The sequence below is a fragment of the Corvus brachyrhynchos genome, unplaced genomic scaffold (assembly GCF_000691975.1).
Source record: "Corvus brachyrhynchos isolate BGI_N302 unplaced genomic scaffold, ASM69197v1 scaffold661, whole genome shotgun sequence".
Lineage (NCBI taxonomy): Eukaryota > Metazoa > Chordata > Aves > Passeriformes > Corvidae > Corvus > Corvus brachyrhynchos.
The window spans coordinates 10,830-22,473 of record NW_008236246.1 but is presented as its reverse complement, the minus strand read 5'-3'; the positions used below and the strand labels follow the sequence as shown (position 1 = coordinate 22,473).

At 58.5% G+C, this 11,644-nt stretch overlaps 1 protein-coding gene across 1 annotated transcript in view; it reads left to right on the top strand.

Moving 5' to 3' along the window:
• Nucleotides 1-11,117, top strand: part of LOC103624264 (sacsin) — a gene marked incomplete at its 5' end in the record, with an annotated part of 13,548 nt that extends 2,431 nt beyond the window's left edge. The window contains 3 exon segments of the mRNA XM_017746936.1: nucleotides 138-293; nucleotides 759-6,394; nucleotides 6,397-11,117. Coding sequence (XP_017602425.1) covers nucleotides 138-293; nucleotides 759-6,394; nucleotides 6,397-10,860 — 10,256 coding nt within the window.
• Between the last annotated feature and the right edge of the window lie 527 nt (nucleotides 11,118-11,644).

Below are 11,644 nucleotides of genomic sequence, written 5' to 3'. Positions count from 1 at the left end.
AGAGTGGGCAGGACAGCCGGGTGCCCACAGTTGCAGCTCTCGCCGTTGAATTGGAAAGGGGGCCCCGGCCAAACCTGGGTATTTGGGCTCGTCACTGCCCTCCTTCTCTCACCTGGTGACACCAAGTGGGAGCTGAGGCAGGTGCCCAGAAAGCTGCCCCCCATTACCTCTTGAGTCCCCCAGCACCTCTGTTTGTTCCCACAGGGAGCTCCTGCCTGGCTTGGCGGGGTCCTTCCTGCCCTCAGACTTGGAGCCAGGTTTGGACAGCCTCCTGCGAGGCATTGCCAAGGAGGGTAAGACATGGGGGTTCCTGGACCACCTTTAGGTCCCCTGGTTGTCCCCCCCCCCTAAACCCCAACACCCCTAGGCAGCCTCGTACACCTTGGGGCTCCTCTGCAGCCGCTGTACCTCCTTGTCTCTCTGGGGACTCCATGTCCTTGCTCTTCTTCCCACATTCCCTTGTCCCCTCTGTGCTCCCTCAGATCCTCGGTCTCCCTGTGTTCCTCATTTGAAGACCTCTGTGCTCCCCACTACTGGTCCCCCTTACACCTTTTTACCTCCCACATCTCTTTCCTATATCCCCACCCATGTGGGGTTTCTGGGCTCTCTGTGCTCCTATTCAGGGTATCCACTGTCCCTTCAGAGTCCAGGTCCTCCCATATCCCGCAGAGCTCAGGTTCTTTCTCCCCCATACTGAGTCCCCCTGCCAGGTCCCAGGTCCCATGTGTTCTAGTCCAGCCTCTGCCTCTTGCACACAGGTCTCTTCCCCAACCTGGTTCTGCTGGACCCAGCTGTGACTGCACAGACCCTGCGCTTGGCTCTGCCCCCCACCTGGACATCCCAGTCTTCAACCCCAGTGACCTGGTGCCCAGCCCAAGGGCCCCCCCAGCCCCCAGCTTCCTGGTTCCCAGCTGTGTGGCGATTCCTGGCCCATCACGTGGAAGATCTGGGCCCTCTGGAGGGGCTCCCTCTCATATCCCTGTCCCCACTGGATGCTCCCAGTGTCCGTCTGGCTCCACTGAGACCTGAATCCAGTCTTATCTTCCAGGCATGGGAGGACCAGCTCCTGCCACCTGCTGTGGCCTCTGTGCTGGAGGTCCTGGGTTGCCCCGTGGTGCCACCAGGCACATGGCACCGCTCCCTGTCCCGCTATGTCCTGCCTCCATGTCCCCTGAACGCCCTGCGGGCCCTGGGCAGGCAGGGGGCTGCAGCAGTGGCCTCCCGCATGGCCTCGCTGCCCGATGTGGATGTGGTCACCCTCCGGCTCTACCTGGCAGATGTCCCATCCCTGACAAAGCAGGACATGGCCACGCTGGCTGCTCTGCCCCTCTTTCTGCCACTGCCCTGCTTGGCCACCCCACAGCCTGTGGAGCTGGTGCCGGCCGGTGCCACCCCGGCGCTGGAGCCAGAGCTGGAGCCGCCCCGAGATGTGCTGCTGCCGGAGGCCGTGTTGCGGTGCCGGGATGAAGTTGACCGGCGGCTCCTCGGGAGGCTCCAGAGGCCCCTCATCAGTGCAGCCCATGTGATGCTGGAGGCCGTCAAAGCTGTGGCCCAAGGCATGTATGCGGGGCTGGCAGCTGAGACAGAGGCTCTGCTGCTCTGGGTGCTGCAGCATGGAGATGTTGTCTTTGCACAGAGCCCCCCTCTCCGGCAGGCCTGCAGTGAGCTGGCCTTCCTGGAGACCCCCAATGGCCCTGCATGCCCACGAGACCTCTACGACCCCTGCGACAGCACCTTGCAGGCACTGCTGGGACCCGAGCGCTTTCCTCCCGCCACCTTCCACAGTCCATCTGTCCTCTGTGCCTTGAGGGCCGTGGGCTTGCGGCATGGTGAGGGTTGCCTGCTGCCCTCAGATATCCTGGCAGCTGCAGCAAAAGTCAGCCAGGGCAACATGGCAGCTCTGGACAGGGCTGAGGCACTGATCAAGGTCTGCAACCGCCCCAAGGCACTGGATAGCTTCAGTGCTGCAGAGCTCAGGCAGCTCCAGGCCCTGCCATGGGTGCCTCGCTCCAAGTGCACAGGAGAGCCTGGGCAGCCCTTCCTGCCCCCCAAGGAGCTGCGATCCACCCAGTACCAGGCCCTGGTGGGGCTTGCCATGCCCCTGACTGGCGCCTTTTTGCCAGAGGCAGAGAAGAAGCTGGGGCTGAGCCAGACCCCACCGCCAGAGAGAGTGTGGGAGCAGCTGAGAAAGCTGGCAGGGCACGGGGACATGGATGAGGTGGGTCCCGCTCTCCAGCCTGTCTACTGGCACATGCAGGAAAACCTGAAGGCCTTTGGGACTGCTCCGAATGATGCTGTAGTGTGGACTGGGTCTGGGCTTGTCCTGCCACATGATGCTGTACTGGACTACCCTAAGGAGCTGGAGCTGGGGATGCTGGTGCCCCGCGTGCCCCCTGACTTCCTGCCCTACAGGTGCCTCTTCAGGGCTTGGGGGGTGGCGGAGGGGGTGAGTGAGGAGAGGGCGGTGTCGGCCCTGCGCTGCCTGGGGCAGGACATAGATGGGCGCAGCTCCAGAGCAGGCACTGCTGCAGAGTTGCAGGTGGTTGTAGCTGTCCTGGAGTGGCTGAAGAGTCGGGGCCACCAGGGCAAGGGCACCGTGCCTGTTCCTGTGAGGATCCCACAGGGCTCAGGCTTTGCCCTCCGACCAGCTGCCTCTGCCGTGTACCTGGACATGGAGCTGGAGGAAGAGGAGGATGTTCAGGAGGTGGTGCACGAGGCACTGCCTTCCAGCACAGCCATATTCCTGGGCACAGAGCTGCTCAGTACACGGGTGCTGGGCCCGGAGCCATTCACAGCCTGTGGCCCCTCGGAGCCCATCACCCTACGCCTCCGCAACATCCTCCGGGAGTACGGCGAGGAGAGCGACCTCTTCACAGAGATGGTCCAGAATGCAGAGGATGCCGGCGCTACCGTGTGCCGCTTCCTCCTGGACCTGCGGTGCCGCAGAAAGGCCACCTCTGGGCTGCTAGACCCAGGCATGGCTGCCTGCCATGGCCCAGCTCTCTGGGCCTACAACAATGCCCTATTCACAGAGGATGACCTCCGGAACATCACCCGGATTGGAGCTGCTACAAAGGAGGGCCGGGAAGGCCGGATCGGGCGCTTTGGGCTGGGCTTCAGCTCTGTCTACCGTGTCACGGATGTGCCGGCAGTGCTGAGTGGGGAGACACTGCTCATCTTTGATCCCAACGGCACCCATCTGGGCAAGCACTTCCCCAGTGCCGGCTGCCCTGGCATCCGCCTGGACTTCTCCAGCCGACCACGCATCCTCCGTGTCTTTGCTGAGCAGTTCCAGCCCTACCATGGTATATTTGGGTGTTGCCTGCCTGAGCCAGGACCCTTTCCAGGGAGCCTTTTCCGCCTGCCTTTTCGCACTGAAGAAGAAGCTGTGACATCGCAGGTTTGCACTGAGGCCTTTGGTACAGAGCGCATCCAGTCCCTTGGCACCACTTTCCTTGGCTCTAACCGGCTCCTGCTGCTCTTCCTGAAGAAGGTGAGGGAGCTGTCCCTGGAGATGCTGCCAGACACGGCCACCTCTGCAAAGGATACCACACATCTGGCCACGCTGCAGCGAAAGGAGATCCAAGACTTGGGGGCCCCTGGGGATCCCCCAAGCTGGGCAGCCATCGAGCAGCTCTCAGCCTGCGAGGAGGAATCCAGGACTGTGTGGCACTACCTGGTTTTGGTATGTCAGGGTGATGGGGAGTTGCTGGAACTGTTTCACCAGAACACACAAGCAGGGCTCCGTCCTCCGCTTCCCATGGCTGGTGTGGCCCTTCCCCTTGCCCCTACTGAAGATGGCAAGTGGGTGCCACGTCTGGATGCTGAGAAGGGGCAAGTTTTCTGCCACCTTCCCATGCCGGTCTTCTCAGGGCTGGCAATTCATGTGCATGGGACCTTCAGCATCCTCTCAAACCGCAAGGGGCTGTGGGACACGGCGGAGAGGGGCAGGAGGAACCAGGTGCTGCTCCACAACGCCGTGCCGAGGGCCTGGCTCCGGGCACTGGACCATCTCCGTGCCATGCATGAGGCAGGCGAGTTGAAGAACTATGAGTATCATCTCTTCTGGCCAGACATTAGCACTGCCCGTTACCCCTTTACAGAGGCCGTGACTGGTTTCTACCAGGCTGTGGCAGCCAGGAGTGGCCCCAGGCTCTTTTCTGATGGCAGCTCCTGGTGCTCGCTGCAGGACGCCCGCTTCCTGCACCAGGCTGTGGAAAGACACCCTAAGCTGGGTGCTGTGGCGCAGCGAGTCTTTGCCACCACCGTGCCCCATCCCCTGTTGGCTGTGGCCTTGCCTGGGAAAGTGCAGGAGGGCCTTGGGAAGGTGCTGGATGCTGGAACCTATGACTGGCCTCGCTTTCTCTGTGAGCTTGTGCTTCCCAACTTGATAAACCTCCCTGCTGTTGACCGGGACCCACTGCTCCTCCATGCGCTGGATATGTCCCATGAGGATGTGGACAAAGTGCTGCAGACAGTACCCTGCATCCCTGCCACCCCTCATGGCCACCTGCAGTTCATCAATTGCCTGGTGCATCCCAGAGGCCGTGCTGCCCCTTTATATGACCCTAATGATGGGCGCTTCCCCACTGGGAATGCCTTCCTTTCCCCAGAGAGACTAAGCCAACTGGAGAGGCTGGGCATGGTGAAGAACACCATGGCCCTGCCAGAGCTGCTGGAGCGGGCAAAGACCGTGCAGCTTGTCTGGACCAAGAATCATGCCCAGGGCTACCAGAGGGCTGCCTGCATCCTTGAGCTGCTTCAGGATGCAGTGAAGGAGAGAGTGAACAACACCCTGCAGGCCGCTTTCCAGACTGTGCCCTTCCTCCCTGCTACACTGCTCACTGGCGACCATGTGCTGCTGCCAGCTGCCCAGCTCTACCATCACATCCATGCCCCATTAGTGGGGCTCATCCACCCTATATTGGCTCCTAAACTGCTGGGGGAAAACTTCAGCCTCCCCAAGGAGGTTGCATCCTTCTTGGGGCTGGACCGGCAGATACCAGCAGCTCCAGTCCTTAGCCAGCTGCAGGCACTGAGCTGTAGCTCCAATGCTCTCCCTTTGGAGAACCTGCAGGACACCACCAACTGCTGCTACAAGCACCTGAACATGCTGCTCAGGGAACATCGCTCCAGCTGGGATGAGGTGGCTTCTGCAGTGGCCCGAGGGGAGCCCTTCATCTTGGTGGGCTCCCATTTTGTCCCAGTCACGGCTGTGGCCGAGACACTGTCGTTTAAGGCTGTCCCATACCTTCATCAGCTCCAAGAGCAGTACAAGCCTTACAGAGAGCTCTGGGAGTGTGTGGGGCTGCGCCACACGTTCACGTGGGATGATTATGCCCGAGTGCTCTCCACCCTGGCAGAGACACATGCCGGAGAGCCACTGCCTGCGGCGGAGCTGGCTCTGGCCCTTCGGCTGGTGTCTTGTGGCTTGATGGAAGATGGCAACGAGCCTGACACCTACCAGACCCAGCAACTCTTTCTGCCCGATGAGGAGGGCATTTTGCGCCCACGGGACAAGCTCCACTTCAATGATGCACCATGGATGCCGTTGGACAGAGATGTCCTGCTGTGCCATAAGGAGCTGTCCCGAGATGCAGCCCTGCACTGTGGGGTGGCCACTATACGCCACCGAGCACTGGAGAGGAGTGAACTAATCACTGATCACCTGAGCCGCTGGGCGCAGCCATTTGGTGCCCATGAAGATTTGCCAACACGGCTGAAGAACATCTTGAAGGAGTACCCAGCGTCTGCTCCTGATATGGTGAAGGAGGTGCTCCAGAATGCGGACGATGCTGGTGCAGGGCTTGTGCACTTCGTGTGGGACCGCCGACAGCACCCAGTGAAGGCCACTTTCAATGAGAACTGGAACCTCCTGCAGGGCCCTGCCCTCTGCATCTACAATGACAGCCCCTTCAAGCAGCAGGACATTGAAGGCATTCAGCGTCTGGGGGTGGGTGGCAAGCAAGGCCGGCAGGATGTCACAGGCAAATATGGCCTTGGCTTCAACACTGTCTTCCACTTTACTGACTGCCCAGCCTTCGTGACTGGAGACAGTACCCTGTGTGTCTTTGATCCCCATCTCTACTACCTGCCCACAGCCACAGCCGAGAAGCCTGGTGGGATGTTTGCTGTCAACCCTAAATTCAAGGAGAATTTTCCAGACATTTATGACACCTTCCTACCATCCTTCTTTGACCTGAAACAGGGTGTCCTTTTCCGGCTGCCGCTCCGCACTGCAGCTGAGGCTCTCAAGTCCAGGGTGTCTGACATGGTTGTGCGAGACCAAGACCTCAGGGACATGGAGCAAATACTGGCTGAGGAAGGTGAGGACTTGGTGCTCTTCCTCCGGAATGTCCACACCGTGGTCTTCTCTGAGATCCCCCCAAGCGGGCTGAGATCCCCCCAAGTGGTAAAGAGTTGGTGGAGAAGCTGCGCGTGACCACAGAGCTCACGGGTGATGATGCAGAGCTGAGACGGGATTTTCAAGCAAGATTAAGCCAAGCCATGGATGGGAACAGTCCCACCCTTCTCTCCTATACCATGACAGTCAAAAACAGCAGGGCCAAGACCAGAAGTGTGTGGAGGGTGATCTCCCAAATTGGGGCACAGGATGGGGCTGAGAAGTCTCCAATGTTTGAGTGGCTGCCCTATGGGGCTTTGGCTGCCCCGCTGGAGCCTCTGAACAGAGACATGGGCAGAGCCTTCTGCACCCTTCCACTGCCCGTGAACACTGGGCTTCCTGTGCACATCAATGCCAGCTTCTCTGTGAATGCGGCCAGGCGCAATCTCCACTGGGACAAAGGCTGCAGAGAGACAGCCTGGAATGACTTCTTGCTCCGGCGCTTGGTGGTCCCACTATACTGTGATTTTCTCACCAGGCAGTGGAAAGCCCTGGGGCCAGAAAAGCTCCAGTACAGGTCCCTGACACTCTGTGAGCAGCACCTGGACTCCCACTTCCTCCAGTTTTTCCCTGTTACGAAAAGGGTGCTACCTATCTTTCAGGACATGGTGAGAGAGATCTACAGGCATCTCAGTCATGCACGCCTGCCCCTGGTGCCTGTCATCTTGCTGCCAGATGACAAGAAGTCACCTGGCAGCAAGGTGACAATAACCTGGGCATCTCCAGGTGGAGGGGACGTGCTAACAGAGCCATACTTCCTCAAGAAAATGCCTGACCCAGAAGTCCAGAAGGTGCTGCAGCAACTGAACATGAAACTGGTTCCAGCATTCACCCCCCTGCAACAGATCCATGAGGAGTTCTTTGAAGCCCAGGTGAACACTGTTGTCTTGGAGCCAGCATCTCTCCGGTGCTTCCTCAAGGCCCTGGCTCTGCCTGTGCCCTGCAAGCTGTCTGAGACACCCCTGAGGACAGCAGAGAGCTGCTCCATCCTTCTGCAGTATTTAGGAGGATGGAGCAGGCACTCCCAAGGTACTCTCAACAATGGGGACAAGGTAGAACTGGAAGGCCTGCCCTTGCTGGCCACAGAAGATGGTTTTCTGAATGCTTTCAGCATCCACCATCCTGTCTTCGAAAACTCCTTTGCCCACCTCTTCCCCCAGCACAGACACCGTTTTGCCCAAAAGTGTATTCCTGCATGGATCCCACCTTGCTTTGTGAAGAAGCTTGGCCTCCTAGAGGCCACACCACTCATCCAGGAGGCATTGGGTCAGTTGGAGTGGACCACAGAGGGGAAAAAGTGGATCCAGGGGCTGTGGGCCTTCTTTGAAAGTGTGGTCTTCACCAGCACCTCAGATGCAAACATGAAGTCATTCATGGATCATCTCCAGGACATGGCGGTGCTGCCTATTCAGGGGAGTAAGACAGAGTCGAAGCACCTACTGCCACTATCCTCCCTCTCCAGGGTTCTTTTTGAGTGTTCCTTAGAAGAGGAAAAGGTGCTGCACAAACTGGGCATCCCTGTGCTCCAGCAGTCCCTGCTGCCCCGTGGTTTTGCCGTCCATTGCTTGAAGCCAAGGGCACTGCAGGTCACAGAACCCAGGGCTGTCGTGGCCCATCTGGCAGACACCAGAGCTGATCTCCGCTGGGGGGATTTAAGCGATCAGGACGTGACAGCCCTGCTGAGATTTGTCCAGAAGGGAAATCTGGATGCACGGGCGCTGCAGCAGCTCCAGCACCTGCCTCTCTTCCAGAAGTTTGCAGGGGGCTATGTAGCTGTGGCTCCCTACCACAAAGTGCTGTTGCTCTGCAGATACAGAGAAGTGCCCCCGGGTGCCCAAGCCCTGTATGACCTGGACAGAGACATGGTGCTGCTCACACAAAACCCGATCCACAAATGGCTGGCCAAGGATTTGAAGTGGGAGTCCACAGATGAACAAAAGCTCTTCATGACTGTGGTGCTACCCCGGCTGTCCCAGCTCACACGACAAAACCTCAAGGAAGCTGTACGCTTGTTCTTTGTCCTGAAACCTTCCTTTGACCTTCAGAGCCTGGAGGCCATTGCGGCAGCTTTTCAGAAGGTGGCCTTTATACAAGATGCCCACGGAATCTGGCGCCTGGCCTCCTACTTTTATGATGACATGCCCTCCTTCCGCACCCTGCGGCTCCAAAACCGCTTTGTGCCTAAATCTTTCTTTAGGGAGCTACGTTTGGACTGTAAAGCTGTGTGTTTCCTCCTTGAGGCAGGTGTCCGCACCAGCCTCTCTGAAGAGGATTTTGTGGCACTGGCCCAGGAGATAGAGTGTGAAGCCACTCAGGCTACCTGCAACACTGCAGCACTGCTGCTGCGACAGCAGGAGATGCTCAAGCAGCTTGAAATCCTGTTGAAAAATCCCGAGTCACTGGGTTTCCTGAAGAAAATTGCCACAATCCACTTCCTGCCTCCACTGAACATCCCCCTAGACTTGATGAACCTCCACCCGCCTTTTGCAGCCTCCTCTAAGGCTGTGGCTCTGAAAGGCAGCGTTTCCTACTGCAAAAATGTGGCTGAGCTCCTGTGGACATCAGCCACCATCCTGCCAAAAGCCCTTAAAGTTGATAAGAAGTTCCTGAAGACCATGGGAGTCCTTGTAGAGATACCCACTGCCCTGGTGGTGGCCAACCTGGAGCATGTGTGCAGGGCAGCCTGCCCAACACCAGAGCAGGTGAGCACGCGGGGCAGCGTGCTCCAGAGCGTGTACAGCTTCCTGCAGACCCATCTGGAGGAGGTGGACTCAGAGCACCTCGCTGAGCTGCCCATGGTGCTGGCCAAGTCAGGGGACATGGCCAGGCCACGGCAGGTGGTGACATCGCTCCCAGATGAGGCTGACTTTTACCCCTATCTCCTCACACCTGACCCCCACATGGCTGCCTTTGGAGATCTCCTGCAACACCTTGGCGTGGTCCTGGTCCCCACAGTGACTCACTACAGCCATGTCCTGGCCCAAATCTACCAGGAGAGCCATGGCAGTGGGACCCTTACCAGTACCCAGAAGAAGACGGTCCTCCTGGCCACACGGCGTTTCTTCCAGCTGCTGCAGGAGGAACCAGAGCCCCCTGATTGTTCTGCTGTGGCTGAGCTGTACCTGCTGAGCACTGCTGACTGCCTGGAGCCATCCCACAGGCTGTGCTTCAATGACTGCGTGTCCTCAGAGACCGCTCGGGCCTTGGAGAAGACCTTTGTGTTCATGGCTGCGCTGCCAGTGTCTGGGTGTAATACCAGGTGGCTGCTGCAAAGGCTGCCACCTCACCTGCGGCCACGGGCACTCTCAGAGGTGACAGAGCAGCAGCTGAAGGAGGGTGGCCCAAGGCCATGTCACTATGGCTCTCAGTGCCCAGTGCAGAGGCATCTGCAGACCCTGCTGATATCCCCATGGTTTAGGCTGGGGCTGGAGTCCCTGCTTCAGTGGAAGAGCCATAAGGCTGTGACGGGAATGGAGGAGGATGGTGGCTTTGCAGTGGAGCAGCTGAAAGTTCAGTGCTGCAAGGACATCCGCACTGTGCTGGTCCATGGTGGGGCAAAGGTGAAGGGCAGCTCCCAGTCACACGTCATCCATGTGTGCCCGTCTGCTGGTGGCCAGCGGCTCCTCTACATCCGACACACAGAGATGGGGCTGAACCGGCACCACATGAGGGTCGTGGAGACACTGGCGCAGGAGATAAATAATATCCTGGATGGGCAGCTGGAGGCACCTGCTTTGTCCGTGCTGCGTGAAATGCTGGTCTGCCAGGAGCCACAGGACTTGGCCTTGGTTCTGGAGGAGAACAACGTGGAACTGGTGGGTGCTGCACCAGAGCCAGAGAAGAGGCTGCAGGAGGAGGCTGTGGAAGAAGGGGGGCCATGGAAGGATCCCAGCCTGGCAATCTCAAGGCCTCTGCATGGTGTCAGGCAGCCAAAGGTGTGGCCAGAGTTCTGTGTCCAGTACAAACCTGTGAGCTCTGCCCAGCACCAGGGACAGGGAGGTTGCAGCTCCTGGCTGAGCACTGAGGAGCTCATGGCCCTGACTCCATCTGTCCCTGAGGCCCTGCGGTGGCTGTGTCAGGCCACAAGTGACCTGCAGGCAGCCCACAATGACATCCGGCGCTGCTGCCCCAACTGGGTCCTCTTCAAAGTGCACCAGGCCCTGGAGAAGGCACTGGTGGCGGCCGTACTTTGCCGTGGTGAAGCCTTTGAGAGCCCAGGGGGGCTGATGGGTCTGGCCCAATGGCTGGAGACAAAGGAGCCGGAGCTGAGGGGCCTGGTACCGGATGTGCAGTGGTTGTGTGGCTGCGGCGTGAATGGCAAGGCCACACAGTACCCAAATTACCACCCCTTCCCCATGACCCCCAGTGAGGCCTTCCCCAGTGTGGATGAGGAGGAGGTCCTGAAGAAGGCACAAAAAGTGCTGGTGATACTGAAGGACCATTTGGGCAGAAAGTGAGGAGGTCCCTACAGAGGGGCACAGGCAGCTGGGCCAAGGGACCTCCAGGGGCCCATCAGAGACCCACCATGGACCTGTTGTGGACTTACCATGGACTTGCCACAGACCTGCCACAGGCAATTTGTGCAGCCCTTGTAGGGGAGTTTTGGAGGCAGATGAGGGCCCAGACCACTGGACATCACAGGGTAGCCTGTTCCATTGGCATGTCTTGAGTGAGGGGGAAATAAAGTGCATTAATAAATGCTGCAGTCCTGGTAGACTCTTCACTGACAGTGGAGTCAGGGACATGGAGAAGTCATGGGCAATGGGATGGGTGTGGAAGGTGGAGGTGGTGGTGAAGAGATTTGGAGAACTCGTGGTGGGTCAATCTTGGCTAGCTAGGTGCACAAAAAGCCACTCCATCACTCCCCCTCTTTGACCGAAAAGGGGAGAAAATGTGATAAAAATCCCATGGGTCAGAGAGATCACTCACCAATTACTGTCGCAGTCAAAAGAGACTCAACGTGGGGAAATTAATTTATTTTATAACCAATTAAACAGAGTAAGAAAATGAGAAATAAGAACAAACATGAAAACACCTTCCTCTACCCTCCCTTCTTCCCAGGCTCAGCTTCTCCCAACTCTTCTACCTCCTCCCTCTGAACAATGCACGAGATGGGGAATGTGGATTGCTGTCAGCTCATCACACTTTGTCTCTGCTACTCCTTTCTCCTCACGCTGTTCCCCTCTCCATGGAAGACAGTCCCACACCAACTTCTCTGAAGTGGGTCCTTCTGATGGGCTG